Here is an 18,802-nt window from a genome sequence, read left to right as displayed (position 1 = left end):
GTTGGCACAGCACTGTGAAACTGCAGCCAGTAGTGGTTGTATACTTAACGGAGCTTTTCAGGATTCTTTTTGTCACTGCCATCACTGTGCGATAGTGAAAGGGCCTGACTGTTCCTTTGTGCTGCTTGGCACTGACTAATGCTGCTTTAATTATTGGCTGCATTTTGCATCATTTTGCTGTTTCTATTTTTCCCACACTCACTCCCCTCCTCCCGCTGCCAGCTTTTGTCCGGCTATAATGGCTTTAGCCAGTGTGCAGCTGTGCAGCTCGATTTTTGCCTGCGTCTCCAGCTGCATTTAGCTGACCCAGTAATGGAAGGGTTGTGTGGGGAAAGGCCGGAGGCAGAAGGACTGCAGAGCTGTGGCTTAAAACAAGCTTCCTCAGACAAACGGCGTGGATTTCCTGTGGAGAGTGGCTTTTGAGGAATAATACAAAAAATGCCCTCAGTGTGAAGAAAAGGAGACATGAAATAAGGCCGGAGTGCAGCAGCATTAGCTGCAGACAACAGTAAACCTCTGCTGCTGAGCTGTATGCCTTGAGCGTCACCCAGCTCTGTTTCTAAAGTGACCCCCGAGTGACTTTGGATGTGATGTGGTACTTTGTCAAGATGGCATCATAACCTGAGAAGCTTGTCCCTTAAGCTTTCAGGACTTGTCCTTGCTGCCCAGCACTTCTCCTTTCAAGTCATAATATAGACTCTAAAAGAAGATGCAGTCTTATTCACCAATGACAACACAACAAGGTCACTGATGACAGACCTTATATCTGCTTGTCCTTCATAATCTGTGTGATTGACAAGGACAGGCTGAGGGATTTAAAAGTAAAGTTTAATTCAGTATGACAAAAATAAACCAAGAGAACATGCTGGGTGCCTGAGGAAAAAGAACTATCTATAGACCCTTCATCCATGTTGAGATCCTGAATCTCTAGTGTTACCCAGAAATTTAGGTGATTAAAAAGTTCAGACTGTGCTTATTTATTTCATGTTTTAAATTTTGAGGTTATGCACTTGAAGGTCAGCTCATTGGACATCTGTTGTATTGAAGTCTCATACTGACTGCATGTCAAACCTGGAGACGGTATAAAAGTTGTAGCCACCGTGATCTCAGTCATTGGGTTTGGCTGCATTTTGGTTGGTGCAACATGATTTTGCACCAGTCTTTGAACATGCTTTTTAACGCTGCAAAATCTGAGATTTTAACATGAGATTCTATGGAGGTTGACTTGGGCAAACCTCCAACCCCTTCCAGTGTGTCAGAAATGTGACCCTTCACCTTGAAAGGTGAGCAAACAGGGCTGGTGGTGGGACAAATTGGATGGAGTCGTAATCACCAGTGATCGACATGAAGGTTTGTAGTCCATGATGAAATCCTAGATGGACGCATGCAATTGGCCAGAATGGTGCTCCTACAAATGGTAAATGGCCTGTATTTATATAGCGCTTTACTAGTCCCTAAGGACCCCAAAGCGCTTTACATATCCAGTCATCCACCCATTCACACACACATTCACACACTGGTGATGGCAAGCTACATTGTAGCCACAGCCACCCTGGGGCGCACTGACAGAGGCGAGGCTGCCGGACACTGGCGCCACCGGGCCCTCTGACCACCACCAGTAGGCAACGGGTGAAGTGTCTTGCCCAAGGACACAACGACCGAGACTGTCCGAGCCGGGGCTCGAACCGGCAACCTCCCGATTACAAGGCGAACTCCCAACTCTTGAGCCACGATCGCCCCAAAGTAAACTAAACTTAGTAGGGATGCTGGAAGGGGGCCTGAAGTACACGAAGAGATCATCTTGAAGGCGATAGATGCAAAATTTAAATTGTAAATGTTTTTTTTTTTTTCTTTCAAAATGAGCTGTCCCGTCCCTGAACTTCATGATCTCACCATATGAGTTCTTGTTAACGTGAGGCGGTGCCTAACTATTTTTTATATATTTTTGTGTGTGTGTGTGTGTGTGTGTGTGTGTGTGTGTGTGTGTGTCATTTTAAGAAGCAAGTTTAATTGCTACTAGTTATGTCAATGAACCAAAATTCAATTTATAAACTTTCAGCAAATACTTGGGATGTATGTATTCTATACTTCTTGTAGTCATCTTGTAAATGCATAATTCTGAACTAAAGGCCTGTAAGGAGAATAATGGACAGTTTCGCCCCACTTTCCATGTTGGCTTGTAGAGGGTGGACACCTTCAGCTTAACTGACAGGCATTGAGAGAAGCAGGAGGTGGAGTTGTGTAACCTTGTGAGTTTCACAAGCATTCAGTCTCATGAATTTGATTCATGCATGGCCGTTCCAACACTCTTCCAGCTGCGGGAACATTTCCATTGTCAGGCGTTAATCTGTAGTGACTTTCAGCCCATGTGCTCTTGTCCTCTTGTCCACAGGGAATCTATGTGAAGAACAAGGCTGAAATGTCTGGGGCCTCAGCAGAGGACCTTGACTGTGACCTCTTCTTGTTGTCATCTGTGTGTACAGAGTGGTAGATCTGGAGATACTGCCTTGTCTGAAAGTTGAAGATGGGGAATATCGAATTAAAATAATGGGACAAAATTGGGATTAAACATAGATGTCAGTAGGAGCCCCGGCGTTTCAGTTTCTGGAACACATTTTTTGTTTTTCAAGTGCAGACATGTAGAAACCCAAACTGAATGCACACACCCATCTTTTTTCCTCGTGTTTGTGTGGAAAGGGAATCTGATTTTTAAAATTGCATGCACAGACGGCAGAATGGAGGGAAAGCAAGTAAATACAAGATTGTTTTTGTTATCTGGGCCACGTTTGGCTCAGGAGGATTTGGTTTTTGTCTTTGGGCAGACATGCTGGGAATCTGCAGCACAGGAGAGAGGATGAACGAAGCAAAGAGAAGGAGCTTAGCTTCATCTTGTGTACAATCACAGCTCTGCTGTATCACTGAAGGTGCTGATCAAGCATCAGTCTTGGCTAAATGTTGTGCCTATTGTTGCCAAGTGAAAATTTTACAAGTCAAGTCCTGCATTTTTATTGGCTGCTGCCAAAAAGTTGGATGAGACTGGGCGCGCTGCCACCCTCCCTCTGTGACTGGTTGGTGTGGGGTGGGGATGGGGGGGTGACACCAACCAGAGACAGGTAGCTGTCATCTAGTCTTTAAGAGGCGTGTGATTTACCAATGCTTAGTTGGCGTGGTTGCACACAAATGCTGGCAGTGTGCTGGTGAGCTTTTAGCCCACACATCAACACAGTGCTTTGATCAGATGGACTCATGGCACAACCTCCCTCACTGAGTCACAAACGCAGCTTATCTGCGGCCATGTGACTTCTCAGGTTGCATTCAGTTATAGTCGTCTATTGTCTACAGGAAATAAGGGCAAAGTCCAACAGAGTCAGTGTTAGTGTTACAACACAGGTGTCAAATAAAACTAAAAACTGCCATAAAACCCAGTTATGTGATTTATTGCATGTGGAATACGCATAATGTCAGATGGTTAAAGATGAGCTTTAGCATTAAATTTTTTTATTTTTTTTTTATAGCTTTAAACCAAACTTGTTTGCTGGGATTGAAGGTTGCAGCTCACTTTGTCATTACTGAAATCATACCATTCACTTCAATATACCAGCAGTCTTGTATATTGTATATGTGAGTCTTTTCAGCCTCCAAGGTCCTGGCGTAATGTAATTTCTCATGCACTTGCTCACTTCAAGTGCATCGCCTGCTTTAGTTTTTTGTTCTGCATCATCATAACTAAAATTATACATTTGTTAGTTGAGGCCCAACGTTTTTGTCTTCACCTTGAAGCAAACCCAGGCAAACAATGGTCAACCATAGTGATTGTTGAGTCTGTGTTTCCACAGGCCCCGCTAGTTTAGAGACTTATTCCTCATGAAGAACACAAGACAAAACAGAACATCTTCAACCGGTCAATTCCTGTATTGGTTCACCATACACAACACAGGTGAAGCCACAAAAGGGCAGGAAGTTTACCAAACAACAAACAGAATCTTCACAAGGGATGTGTCTGTGATAAAACACTACAGCCTCCCCCACAACCTCGAGAGGCTGGGGAGGGGGACAAAGAAATGCCTTTGATCCTATAGTTTGAACCAAGACTTTACAAATTTAAGAAACACAATGACAACATTCAACATTTTGACTTAACTGTGATGTATGTGAACGCCTGTGTTTATATTCAGACACCGATTGTCACTAACGCCTTCCCTGTTTTAGGTTTGGTTTTCCGAGATCAAAGCGGTGACATATAAATAACTGCAGCTGGGAATAATAGTCTAATTTTGATTCTAGCAATCCTCACTGTAATTGGTTTACAATCATAAAAAGCTATTTATATTATGCGATATATTTGCATGTCCTCAGTTACGTATTATATATCCAAATCTGAACACAGCAGAGCAGTAGAGTAACATGAAAGCATTCTTCCCTACTTTGTTTCTAAACTAAGTTTGGTTTTAATTTGGATGCATGGATAAAAGGAGTTTTGGGAATTTTTAGCAGACAGTTTGAATGTTTAGTTTGAAGTGCTTCAGCAGAAGGCAGCTGAAATTTGTTTTAGGTTCTTGAAGATGCTTTTCCTGTCATCCAAAAGGCTGCTTCAGTTCCAACTGTTGAAGGAGACTCAGATATTTAACCTCTAATAGGGTTGTCACCTTGTAGATGGTCCTGAGAGTCTCTGACCAACTCTCCCGTGTCATGGGAGTCATTAAGCACATGAGTCAAGGTATAAGTGGAGGTTGAATCACCTGGGAATAGATCTCTAGACTGCATCATAGCCTCTGTTCACTGATAGTCCCTTCAAGACAGATACAGAGTCCAAACTGATATTTTCTTTTCTTTTTTTTTCTCTATCAAACTGAATTTGAGTGAGTTGAACCTTAGTAGAATAATTTAAACTTTGATGTTTGTTTTTTAAACTAGTTTGCTTCTAAAATGGCTCATCTGTTAATCAAATATTAAGCTGCTTTTTCATGTCAGTGGTATTCAAAGAGTCCATCTATGACCAAATTATATTGTTTACTATATTTTGTACAGGTAAAAATAATTTCTGATTTGTTGCTTTTTGCATTTATGAATAAATTATAAAGGTTATTGTGGTTAGCGGTGATCAGTTGCTGCTTAAAATCTTGCTGAACCCTTGCTGGTGGACCTGACACACTCGTACCCATTGGTACCCACGCTCACACATGCAGCTGATGTCACACTGCCCCGAGCATCACCCTCCCTCCCCCTCATGGTATAAATATTCATAAAGTTTGCAGACTAGTTACATGCGTCTTCTCTGAAGGTCAAAACAGAGACGTGCCACCACTGATGCATATTTTTCAATTTATTGAAATGCTTGTTTTCATTTCCAGATACATGAGACTAAATCTGTCAAAGCCTGGACATTCATGCGAAACTGTGCACTTGTTGCATTAGTGCGATTCACAGTTCATATTTAGCTTCTTGCTGCATGCTTCATTGCTTAAACTGACACCAGCTTTAGAGACACTGATACAGTATTTAAAGTTTGAGGTTGCCTATCCTCATTCTTATCCTCCCGCTCGCTCTGCAGGACTTGTGTGAAGGCCGGGACCTCGACGGGTTAGGAGAGCAAGCAACAGACGCACAAACCAGACTGACAGACATCTGCGGTGGCGCAACGGGTAGCAGCATGGCGTCCGTAGTGGAATACTACGCTGACAAGAATGTGCTGATCACAGGAGCCACGGGCTTCATGGGAAAAGTGCTGGTGGAGAAGCTGCTGAGGTCCTGCCCTGAGGTCAAAGCCCTTTACATCCTGGTCAGACCCAAGGCTGGGCAGTCCATGCAGCAGAGGGTCAGCGACATGATGAAGTGCAAGGTACGAGCTACAAGTGCATAATGTTCTGACCGAATGGGCACATATGATCTGATCTTTTACCACACATAGTATAGTAGAACTTTGGAAAGCTTTGCCACGGTTCACTGTATGTATGTTTGACAAGTTCAGTAAATGACATGCTTAAAAGGTGTAGGATGAGAACTAAACAAAAGGCTAAATCAATTTTATTTATGTATTTATTTTAATAAAGTACGAATGAAAATGCATGCGCACACTGTTGTTTTGTTTTTTGTGGAGATGTTTGGCAACTCTGTTGCTCTTGGAGAACCCGGCACATTTCTTCAGTGGATTTATTCTCTCTTAATGTCGTCTGTCTCTTCATATCATCTCAAATTGAATCCATGATGTAGAGATTAGGGCCCTATCGGCGGCCAAACCATCTGTTGTGGGACTTCTTGTTCTTCCTGTGACTAAAGATAGGGGGGGAAAAAAACCCCATTAAATTCAAATGTTTTTATTAAGCACCAATTTTAAGCCGTAGTTGTCTCCGGGCAGTTTAAGGTAAAGATTATAGAGAAAAACCTTATGATCCACTGATCTGTTATGAGCAGAAACACCTTGTATTGCTGATATTTCAATACACTGGACATATTTTTTTTTTGAACCCATGCATTTCTTTGAAGGCTTTAAAGGCTTTAAAACGAATGAAATTGATGAGGAAAGGCAGCAGTCACTTTTAAAAAGTTCTTCTGTGAAGCCATTAATTAAACCATGTGGCATTTAGTGTATATGCACATTTGACACCGCTTATTCATATTGCCAGCTGTAAGCATGTTTGCAGAGCGATAGAAATTTGCCTTTGAATTATAACACCAGCTTGTGTTGCCATGGCGAAATAAGCTTAACGACATGAGAAATCCAGCCCCTGGTCTCCAGAGTCCAGTAGTTCATCTGTGAGCTTCAGAAGAGGCACCGAGAGAATATATGGGGTCCGATCAAAAATACCAAAACGCTAATGAAATGGACGTTATTTAATTGGAAGTACAGACGGCTTAAAGGGGAAACAAGAGAATAGTTAATCTATAAGAGGATCTGGAGGTTTGGTATTACTGAGATAGGTTGGAGTCTTGTTTATCCTCTGGTTTAAAAAAACATTTTTATTCTTATGATCATGCTCTCTTCCAGGATAACAAGGATGGGATGCTATTTGGTATAGTGTAATTTCTCTCCAATAGAGTTTGGGGATAAATACAATATTCAGGGTCTTTCCTACATAAGGAAAGATATTGTCTTGCTCTAAAGGAACAGCACATGAGTTGTTTACTCAAATATGAAATGCATTTTCTCTTCCTCCAATTCTTATCCCTGATATTCCTGCATTTGCTCTCACAGCTATGGCCAGAGGTTCTATTGCTAACACAAAGAGAATTGGTGACAGAGGGCAGCCCTGCCTGGTTGATCGCTGTAAATTAAAGGGTTTGATACGTTGTTATTATTAGTTAAAACTTGTGCTGTTGGATGTGTATACAATATGGATCCATTTCAGGAATGTTTCACCTAGTCTATATCTGGGGAGCACTTGTAAGAGATAATTCCATTCTGTTCTATCGAAGGCTTTGCACGCATCTAGTGATAGCAGCGCAGTGTCCTCCCTATTGTTTTTCTCATAAAGTACATTGAGGACACGTCTTATATTATGATAGCCTTGTCTCGTTTTAACAAAACCTTGTTGATCGTCTGTTATCAAATTAGGCACACATTTATCTAGTCTCCTAGAGAGTGCTTTACACACAATCTTCGTATCACATCCCATAAGACTAATTCCCCTATAAGAGGAGCATTCAGTCGGAGGCTTATTTGGCTTCAATAAAAGGGTTATTGTAGCTAATCTCAGTGAGTCTGGGAGTATTTCCGGACTTGTATGACTCCTCATACATGTTAAGAAGTGGCTGCATTAATTTATTTTTAAATGTTTTATAGAATTCCATTGGACGTCCATCAGGGCCAGGCGTTTTACCGCTATTCAGGTCGTCTATGGCTTCTGACAGGTCTTTTATTGTTAAAGGACTATCAAGGGCTGTTTTATCCTCTTCTGAGAGGGTTTGAAATTTTAACTGATCAAGAAATGCATCTTGTGTTTCTCTGTTTCCCGTATATTCAGATTGGTATAAAGATTGATAAAACTCTCTGAAATTTTCATTTATTTTTAAAGGGTCTGTTGTTATAATACCCGATTTGGACTTTATGTGGGTGATGGCCTTTTCTGCTTGCATCTTTTTTATCCTCCAGGCCAATAATTTTCCTGCCTTCTCTCCTTGGTCATAAAATAATTGTTTGGTCCACATTAAACTTTTTGCCACTTTCTCTGCTGTTAATTTATCATACCTGGCTCTTAGAATAGTCAGATTGTTTAGTTTAGTGGGATCATTGCTCTGGTAAAATTCTGTTTCATTAGATTTAATTTGCCTTTCTAATGATTTTAATTCTTGGTTATATTGCTTACTCTTGTTGCTACTGTAGCTTATAATTTCCCCTCTTATGTAAGCTTTAAATGCTTCCCACCTAATACTAGCTGTGGTTTCATCTTTATTTATTTGAAAATATTGATCAATGCAAGTTTCTATAAATTTGACAAATGATGGGTCCTTTAACAAAAATGTTTGCATCCTCCATCGCTTTACACCTTGATCAACTTCGCCCAATCTAACTGATAGACATACTGCTGCGTGATCACTAATCACAATACTGTTATACCAACAGTTCTCAACACAAGGTAGTAACTCTGTAGAGATAAGAAAGTAGTCTATCTGCGAATGACTTCGATAAGAACTAGAATAACATGAAAATTCCCTGTTATTTGGATTCCTTGTTCTCCAGACCTCATTTAATCTCAAATCTTTCATATAGTTAAAAAGTATTTTTCTAGTCTGGGTATGAGTAGTGTCAGCTTGAGACGACCTATCCAGGTTAGGGTCCAGGGCGCAATTAAAGTCCCCTCCTATGATATAAAGGCCCTCAAAGGTTGATATTGTGAGAAATAGATTTTCATAGAAGGATGTGTTATCCTCGTTGGGGCCATAGATATTTATCAGGTTTATTTCTAACATGGAGATACGGCCCTGCACAATTGCATATCTCCCGTTTGGATCTGTAATCACCCTCGTAGTTTGAAATGGGATTGACTTATGTATAAGAGTAATGACTCCTCTGGCATGTCTAGTAAAAGAAGAGAAATATACCTGACCCTGCCATCTTTTGGTTAATAAATGTATCTCTGATGCAGTAAGATGAGACTCCTGTAGGAAAATAATTCTAGAGTTAAAATGTTTTAGTCGGTTTAATACTTGTTTCAGTTTAGCTAACTTCCGTATCCCCCTAACGTTCCAGGTCGTAATGTTAACGTTCAAAATGTTTTCTTTAATTGTCCTCTCCATAAAATATTGTCAGACTGTTTACTTAAATAAACAAAGTAAAGGAAAAATTGAAGAAGCAGGTTTGCACATACATTCACACACTCACACATACCAGATAAAGAACTTGTAAACAATTTCTGATTGAACATTTTCATTTCCTTGTTGGAAATGTCTCCCCCCTCCCTTGAACAAATTATTTGGAGGGCGTTAATCCACATCACTGAGGAGTAACTAGTCAACGCGACCTCTCCAAAACCCCATAAATCAGACAGTGTATACTAACCATATGATACAGATTTTTTTCCCCCAGTAATAAAGTAAAGTTTACCCTTGGTAGGAAAAAACAAAAAAAGACTTAGTTGAGGTTCAGCTGTTAATATACAACCCAAAAACGATTGCGATCAAACTTAGAACGAATATGCGCTTAAAAACGCTCAGTTATGTTAACATAAGTTCAATTGAATTTTATTTATATAGCACCAAATCACAACAAAAGTCGCCTCAAGGCGCTTCATAGATACAGAGAAAAACCCAACAATCATATGACCCCCTATGAGCAAGCACTTTGGCGACAGTGGGAAGGAAAAACTCCCTTTTAACAGGAAGAAACCTCCGGCAGAACCAGGCTCAGGGAGGGGCGGGGCCATCTGCTGCGACCGGTTGGGGTGAGAGAAGGAAGACAGGATAAAAGACATGCTGTGGAAGAGAGACAGAGGTTAATAACAGATATGATTCAATGCAGAGAGGTCTGTTAATACATAGTGAGTGAGAAAGGTGACTGGAAAGGAAAAACTCAATGCATCATGGGAATCCCCCGGCAGCCTACGTCTATTGCAGCATAACTAAGGGAGGATTCAGGGTCACCTGGTCCAGCCACTATAGTAGCATGATGTTAATAAAGTCGAAGAGTGATTGTTGCCCCTCTGCTCCCTCTTTTATGCCGAAGATAGCGCAGGTTCTTTCGTCGTCCGCGGTTTTCCAAATCATCTGTTTTGGCTTCAAGAAGTGCGATTCGTTTGATAGCCGAGTTCAGTGACGTTTCTGTTTTCTCAAGTGTGCTTTCAACTTCGGCAATGCGGGCTTCGGCCTCTTCGATATGAGCCCCCTGGTTCAATATGTCTTGCTTTACCTCCGAGACTTTACCCTCCAGTGCAGTCACTGCGCTCGCCATCCCAGTCAGTCTTATATCGATGCTGTCCAACTTGGCTCCAAAATCCGACCGGAGTGATTTGAGTTCATCCGGGGGTCCACTTCATTATTCACCCCTGTGTATCTGGTGTGCTTTGAGAAGTAGGAGACTATGAGTGCACTGGATGTTTAATAAAGTCGGGAGGCTTTGGGGCAAAGGATGTCCTAAGGACAAAAAGATCAGAGAGAAAAGCTGCGGGTTGAGAGGAAATGGGCGAAGGAGACAACAGCAGAGGGAAGAAAGGAGAGAGGTGAGGATGAGCTCCGAATATGTGGCGTCAGCTGTATCAGCAGCAAAGCATGACTCAACAAAAACCTCCAAACTGTTTTCGACTTAATGAGGACCAAAGGATTGACGCTGGCTGTGCGTCGATGTGCTCGCTCGCAGGCAATGCGTGCTCTGGCCTCTGCTCTCTGTGTACCATCAGCCTCAAACTGTCAGTACACCTAAGAAAACCTCCTCTGTATCACTCCTCCTTCCTGTGATAGCATCTATTTTTACTGCTCTCATTGAACCTTGCTGCTGCATTCATTATTCTCACAGCTGCTGTGATGGCAGTGGAGCAGCAGTTGGAGAATGCGTACCTTAACGTAGCACAACACTTTTTTTGGGGGGGGGGGGGGGGGGTGTATTAGTTTTTTTTTGGTTTTTTTGGTTTTATTTCTCCCTCCTCTTGTCAAGGTGACTGCGATGCCTCCGCTTCAGAGACTGCCTCTCACCATGTAATTAGTTTACTCTGACACAACAGCGCTGTAAAAGTGCCAGTTATAACACCCTGTAATTTAGGCTCCGCAGAAATGGCGAGAGTGGGCGACAAGGAGAGGAGTTTCACATGCACGGCCCTCCTCTGCTGTGGCTTTCAGGGGAGAAAAGTAATCGTTGACGATCAAACGGTTTATTTGTCGACGATTCAGCAACAGAGCTGCATAATTTGTATACTTAGGGTTATGTTAACTTGGTTTAATGCTGCAAGTCTAGAAAGCCTAAACCTGTAAGAAGTCTAAGGGTTTTGGATTAAAGAGCACTTTTAAGTTATACATTATACATACAAGTTACTAAATGAACAATGATTATGCACTAAATAAATCAAATAAAACAAAGTAAATAACACGGTGTTTGTGTAATAAAAGCCAGGGTACTCAACGCAAACAATGGGGAAACTGTAGGAGCGCTAAGCACTGACAGAGTCCATCAGATCTTTCACATAGTTCTTCAAAATACATACAAAAAGTCCATTTTTAGGGTTGCACGTGTCTTAGCTATTGTTTTGAAGCCACTACATTAAACTAACTCAAGCGTTCTAAATTTGGCCTCTGTGAAAGTAAAATCGTTTGAGATGGCATCAGACAGCTTCTGGGTTTCAAAAGTAAGGCCATTGTTCTTAGAGCCCATCGGGGGCAGTATCTGTGGCCTTACTGAAGTCTGTCGGAAAATGACCCGTGGTCCTGGCTCTCTTGCTCTCTTCGGGTCATATTAAAGAAAAAATTAAACCCATTTTGTACATTTTGCTTATTTCAAGTTTCTTTGGGCAGGATTATTAGGACGTGCGCTGTTAATTGTTTTGCAGTCGCAGATCCATGCCTCTCTTGTTGGCAAGATGGCAACAGCAGAAACATTCAGCTCGAGGCTTCACAAACCAATCACACTTCATCTGACATATATACACTGCTTCTGGTTAGTTACTGTGGGTTTGCTCAGACCCCTAAAGGTCATTTACTCCAGTTTACTGCAGAAGAAGTCGCTTCAGCAGTTGGGAGCAGTCTGACTCAGTCAGTTACCAATTATGGTTATCAATCATTGCCTGCCTTTTTATGGCATCAGTAAGCCATTTTAATTCAAAATTACCAAGGGAAAAAGGAATTTGAACATTTATAACAACTACATAAATGACAGAAGCCATCTTTAAGGAAATTTATCTAATTTAGACTTTGGCTTTTTTTTTTTCTCCCCACATCTGTGTTTTGGGAAGCTGTCTAGTTGTCCACCTTTTGTATACATGTTTTTTTTTCTTTAATGAAATCTGTCAGTCATCATAATGTGACAGTTTGATTCTTTACTGCTGCCAAATTAGCTGAATGGAAGTTTCCAAGACAATTTCAGCCTAATGAGGATTCATTAAACTGGATTAGTGAAGCCTTGTATGAAGAACAAGTCCTGGAGGAGTCACTGGGAAACCCCACAAAGCCGCACTAGCAGATTTGTCACACAGCAGCACCATGCAGGCAAATAAAAAAAAAATCAATAAAAGGAAATATAATGTTGTAAATTGTTTGTGTACAATCAGATTTTTTTCTTTTATTATTTTTAACACATCTCCCACTTGTGTTTGCAGTATTTCCCCTGCCATCAGGTTTTTCATTGGTTTTGGCATCCGTCTATTAGTGTCTGCTATCAGGTCACTGCTTGATGCTCTGCCAACCGCAGGCTCGCTCATGCTCAGTCTGCATTCAGAAGTGATGTCATTAAGTTTCCATGACCAAGCTTCAACTACTAATTGGTATTCATGCAAGTCCTCGGGTCAGTATTATTCTGTTCAGATTCGGGATAATTCATGAAGGCGAACCGCTTCGTCTCTCAAGTAGCCTCTCTTCTCCTCCTTCAAACCAGGCCAGTATCTTTTCTTACCACCTGTTGCTAGGTAACGGCCAAGAGATCTGTCCCATTGTGTTTTTCAAAGGATGCAATCAGATGAGCTGCCCCGAGCAGGAAAAGGACAAACCGATAGGAATCTCATTGTTTCTGTGCTTCTCCGCTGCTCCGACTCTGACATTTAAGCTCTGTTTCTGTCTGTTTCTGTCTGCGCTGAGGCTTCTTTGATTCACTGAAAACATTTGGATGACTGCAGCTCTTTCTGCGGTACCGGGTGCCGAATGGCATGTCAGGCACTTGATAAGTAGGCCTTTGGGTACAAAAAAAGCCTCTCTCGTGCTCTGTGGCATGCTTTTCCCACCCACTAGCAGGCTGTTGAAGCCTAGTCATAGTGTTTGAGGCTTTACAGCACACTGCAGAACCAGCTCTGTAACTGTGAAGGATGTGCTGGGCTGTCAGCTGAAGAGGTGGAAAGTGGAATGCTTGCGGTAGGAACTGGGGTCTTCTGGAATTTAGCCGACAAGGCAGGATCCTGTAACCGGGGGGGGCTCTGTAGTCATGCTGGAGAGGCTGTTCACTGATCAGTGTGGCAGCTGGAGCACAGATGGCTCTAAATGATCATAAACGTTCTGCCTGCATTAGGTTCATCTGGAGGCACTTCAGGAAAGAGTTGGAATGTTTAGAGACGTTGCAATTACTGCAGGCTGACTTGCGTCATTGTGGAGCTGCCCAGACTTGAACATAAAGAGAGTTATTAGTATGAATGTAGTGCATCACTGCTTGATGTATGATAAGATGCCTGAAATACCTCCGCTTAAGACACGTCATGGAAATGGTTGCACCCGAGTATGCGTGGAGCGAAAAAAGTATTCGAGTATTAGCACGTGCTTACGGATATGATCCATTATAGATACCAGCATAAAGATTATCATTGTCTGTGATGCCAAAGTACTGAGCTCTGTGAAACACAAGTAACAAAAGTGTGACACTATTTCGTTTTTTACAAATTAAATGTCAATGTGAAAACAGCCCTGATTTGTCCTCATGATTATGGATGGGGTCCTCTCCCTTCTCTGTGGTTTTCAGTCGTTTACCCATTATTACACTCTGATCTAATATAACTGCATTGTTGTATTGATTTCCTCTTGTTTGTATCCACAGCCAGGTGATCTTTCCAGCAGTATAAATATTCAAGTTTCATTGATTGCTGCTGTCCCTGACGGGCAACTCTGGGCTTCACTTGTGGAGCTGGGCATGAAATTCGTGCCAGCTGCCAGCATCTGAAGCATCTATCTATCGTTCCCCGGGGAAACGTCAGCCTGTTCTTATCCTGTTTCCCAATGTTAATTCCTGATTTAGTGCTTATTAGCTAAATCCTTCACTTAATGTGTGCCAGTGTGCATTGCAGTGTGTTTAAGGTGTGTTGAGGTGTGTATGTTTAAACAGCAATCTAAGGATGAAGGTGCGTGCAGTGACTTGGCATTTGCTGCTTTGACTCCTGAAAAGAGATGACTATTTAGAGCACATGATATGGCAGCTAGTCTGGCCTTCAGCATGCCATTTGTTCCTCTGTGGTTGTTTGTCGTGCAATAACATGAATTAGGCAAACAGAATGAGGTGACCTAAAGCTCTAACACTCCTCCCTCGAGAGAGAATGAAAAGGATTGCATGTAGTTAGTCCACAAATTAAGTCAAGTTTATGAAACAGACCAGCATAATAAAGGTTGCTGGTGAAGCCATTTGGGAAGAGGGGGTGTTCTTCCGGAGCTTGTTTCAGCCCTGCTCAGTGTTCCACAGATGTATGTGGAGGGAGACTACCTGAAACGCCGTGTTTTTGTGAGGCTGAAAGTGGTGAGAACTGCAGTCCCTGGAGGTGCCACATGTGGCTGCTTCCAGACGTCTTCAGTTTCCTGTTCCTATGTCAGCTGATTGTTGGCTTAAGGCTTAAAGTTAGTGGGTGTATTCTCTCAGGTGTCCCAACACCGGCTGCACCATTAGTCCCTGAACCATACCTCAAGTCTCTGTTTGTAGTGTTGATGTCTTTTTGGAGTATTTTTACTAGAATTAATTAGTTAAAATGTTAATGTCCAGTAAGTTTGTGCTTCAGTTTTGATGAATGAAATTCAGGTATTTTATTAGGCTCTTATACAGCTGGTATCTGTGTCTGTTAGCCAACTTTTATGTCTGTCTGAGATAAGGCTGTGCGATATGACCAAAATCTCATATCCCGATTTAAGACATCTATCGTCCGATAACGATATAAATCACAAAAACTTTAAATTTTCTGAAAATTCTGTCAATCTCGGGCAGCTCGACTTGCATGAAGTGTTTCCAGCTGGGCGTCGTGTACCTGGAGTCGAATGTTTTAACAGATGCATGAAACGATACATTTTTAGACATAAGTTGTAACGGTCACTGTTTTCTTTGAGTATTTATTACACGGCGTGCTGCGGGGAGAAGCCTGTTCTAACGTTTGAGTCTAAGGTTTATTTTTTTAGCACCTGACGGCTCTTTTTTTTACTTCTCATCCGTAAATACTCTGCATCTTTCACGTGATTCAGTTTATTTTGAAAAGTCTCAACAGAATCTTGAGCTTTATTCTGAAAGGTTTATGTGGAAAATAAACAATCGGACACGCGATGGTTTTATCGTTATTGTTGCTAAGGACAACGCATAAAAACAGGCGCTTGTCCGTCCATAGTGTGCTTATAATAAATATAAGAGAAAGAGAGAACTTTAAGAAATTAATAGAGCCACTACAGTGACCATCAAAATGATGAAAAAATATTGCCGTAAACAGTTTATTTTGCGACACCACGAAACAAACGATAGCGTAAAATGAAACGATAGAAGTTTTTATATCGTCATCCGATATATATTGTTATATCAAACAGCCCTAGTCTGAGAATGTGTTTTATGTTCTGTATCTCATCCTTGAAAGAAAAATAACCCTGAAGTATTTAAAGAATCAAATCATGAATCAAGGCTTTTTAATATTGTATGAACAGCTGGAGGCAAGTGAAGTCAACAAATGGGGCTTAACTAAAGGACGAAAACACATGGTTTCAGATTTGGTCGGGTCGAGATGAATGCAATCCTGTTTCCTGTCATTAAAGGGGCAGAGAGGGTCACACCCTGCGGCGGTTTTGTCCTTGGAAACACCCTCAGATCAGTGTGAAAGAACCTAGTTTCTGACGTGTTGCCTTAAAGATGATATTTTAATAGTAGACGGAAATAATATACACAGTTGTTGGCGATCTACATTCTTCAAAAAGAATGTCTTCAAACGAAATATTTAACGTCACTTTATTGTTTGTAAGAGATTCGGCCCACTTTTCTTTCAGAACTGCCTTTTCATAGTCATGTCACAGATTCAACAAGGTGCTGGAAGTCTTCCTCAGATTCTGGTCCATGTTGACATGATAGCATCACACAGCTGCAGAAGATTTGTGTTCGATTTGTGGTCTCCCATTACACCATCACATCCCAAAGGTGATCTACAGGATTGAGATCTGCTGGCTGTCGAGGCCATTTGAGAGCCGTGAACTAATGGTAATGTTCAGGATTTGAGCTTTGGCATGATGGTGATGCCCAGTGGTCCCCAGGTAGTGGGTAAAGCAAGCTGACGGGAGTGGTGCTTGGGTTATTTATCACTGTGGTTATCTGTTCTCCTTTGTTTCCCATTCTGATGCTTCAGCAGGTCGACTTGACCGTGTCTGCATGCCTAAATGCACTGAGTTTCTGCCATATGATTGGCTGATTAGATATTTGCATTAATGAGTCGCTGAGCAGGTGCACCTAATAAATCATTACTATGACTATTGACTCAAATCAGACATCATTTGTCTAATCCAGTGCATCTCATGTGGTTAATGATCACATTCTTTCTGCATAAAAGCAGAGTGCAAATGGCTGCGAATGCAATGAGATTTGTTTTGAGCTAATGTCACTCTGACCTTTTACTGCCTGAGCAAAACTATAAAAGGTCCAGAGAGGCCTTGTAGATTGGTGGCACCAGACTGCTGTAAATCCGGTACTCAAACAATGATGGGCTTTCCTGTGGCAAGCACAAAGAGTTAACGCTGAGGAGGGGAGTGCTGGAATTAATTATCAAGTGAACTTGGCATTTATAAATGGTAAGAGAGCACAGCTAATTATCTGCAGCATTTAATATGGGCAGAAAAGCAAGCAGCGCACACAATCTTGCTTATGTCTCTCCTTTTGCTCTTGGAGGGTAATAAAATTCCCCTTCGCTCAGCAGGAGGTCATTGTCTTAAAGACTGGAAGCCAGCGGCCTCCCGAACGCCAAGCCCAGAAACTCTGCGTCTGCTGTCACCGCAGACTTGATTACTGCCCTCGTATTGATCGCTTCAGTTGAGTGTACGACGTAAGCACAGGCATGAGAAAACCCTCCATTTTCATTACTTTGCTTTAGTGAGCTGTTCCCCACAAATCGTGATCAGTTGGATGAGATGGCTGAATAGAGAGTGGGTATTGTCTCTCTTAAGCAAGTCGTGAAATATAAAGCCTTGTAAAGGCGGCATTTGCTGCCAGGTAAACCAGAACTCTCACTCTTGCATTTACCTTTTTCCACCTATTTTCATCAACTATTTTTTGGTATCTTGGTGCCAGGTACCCAGAAAAAGCTAATCGTTATTAAGGCGGTATTTCTGAAACGGCAGGTATTGTTTTGGGGGGTTTCTGTTTTGTTTTGTTTTTAACTGTGAGGAGGAGTGTGCTGAAATGTGTTGTGACACAGGATTGTAAAATGTATGTTTTATATCACGGGAGACGATTGGAAATGAACCCATTTTTTTTCCTTAATATGCTGAGAGCTTCAGGAGGGTTAGACACATCTGTCCTCCTTCACAGCTTCCCATGAGAGTCCTTGCATTTCTGATTTCTCCCCAGGCTCAGCGCTTCATCCTTACCGCGGGTGTTGTCACTGAGGCAGACGGGAGAGAGGGAACCTCACTGGTATCTGGAAATATAATGATGGTTATTCAGCATCCTTCACCCTATCTAGAACCTTTTGTTGACAGCCCAGGAGGAGATTTGGTTTGTGCGAGTATCCTATTATTTGACTAATTTAGTCAGTGCATGCCAGGAAATGGAGGCCGGCACTGGAGGTACAGATACATTAATTGCTTCTTTCTAACACGTTGTGGTAGAGCTTCCCCGGCTAATATAAACTACCCGGTATGGTCGTCTCAGGTAGTCGGCGGGGAAAGGTGCTACAGATGAACAGATTAAAAGAGAAGGGTTCCATGAATGTGAGTCTTGGCTCGAGGTCCAGAAACTGAATTTGTTTACTTATTAAAGATGGAGAGGCATTAGGCAGTAGCTGTGTACCCCTGTCTTTATCAGCTTTCAAACACACACATTCTTTTCCATTAATCTGATGACCTCTGAGTAACCTACATGTGCAGGTTTCAAAGCAGTCAAGCTAATATCAAAATATCTGCTCTATGCTTCCCATTCGTTGTCCATACAACCAGCTGTGCAGTGCATTTCAAACTTTCTTGCCGATATAAAGTTGAGGCTAAGCCAGCCGTCCGTTATTTTGCACTTTTGTGAGGATCAGAAATGAAGTTTTACTTTACAAATAAACTTCTGACGAGATCCAACTAAAGAAAAAAAAAAAAAGTCAATTTAATTTTAAAAAGAAAATTATCTTATGAAACTTTTATTTTGTATCAGACAGCAGCAGGATGCATCCACAGGGGACTGTTGCATGCTGCAGGGCTGAAAAGACTGATGAAGCCAGCAAGGTTATGCAACCCTGTGTCTGACGGAAGCATTGAAAACATT

General features: G+C 41.7%; 1 protein-coding gene across 6 annotated transcripts in view; it reads left to right on the top strand.

Moving 5' to 3' along the window:
* Positions 1 to 18,802, top strand: part of si:dkey-97m3.1 (fatty acyl-CoA reductase 1) — a 59,135-nt gene that overhangs the window by 15,630 nt on the left and 24,703 nt on the right. For 5 of the 6 annotated variants that reach the window (XR_315887.3, XM_005923554.3, XM_042220478.1 and 2 more), the window contains exon 2: positions 5,552 to 5,839. Coding sequence is in view for 5 of the 6 variants with exons in the window: in XM_005923554.3 (XP_005923616.1) it covers positions 5,552 to 5,839 (288 nt within the window). In the remaining variant the exon portion in view is untranslated. Of the gene's footprint in view, positions 1 to 5,551; positions 5,840 to 11,038; positions 13,480 to 18,802 lie in introns of those variants that run through there. The other variant, XM_042220479.1, reaches the window with a different exon arrangement.

Source organism: Haplochromis burtoni, unplaced genomic scaffold (assembly GCF_018398535.1).
Source record: "Haplochromis burtoni strain Fernald_Lab_line unplaced genomic scaffold, NCSU_Asbu1 Contig_49, whole genome shotgun sequence".
Classification (NCBI taxonomy): domain Eukaryota; kingdom Metazoa; phylum Chordata; class Actinopteri; order Cichliformes; family Cichlidae; genus Haplochromis; species Haplochromis burtoni.
The sequence above is the reverse complement of the archived record's forward strand: the minus strand, read 5'-3'. Positions and strand labels throughout refer to the sequence as shown.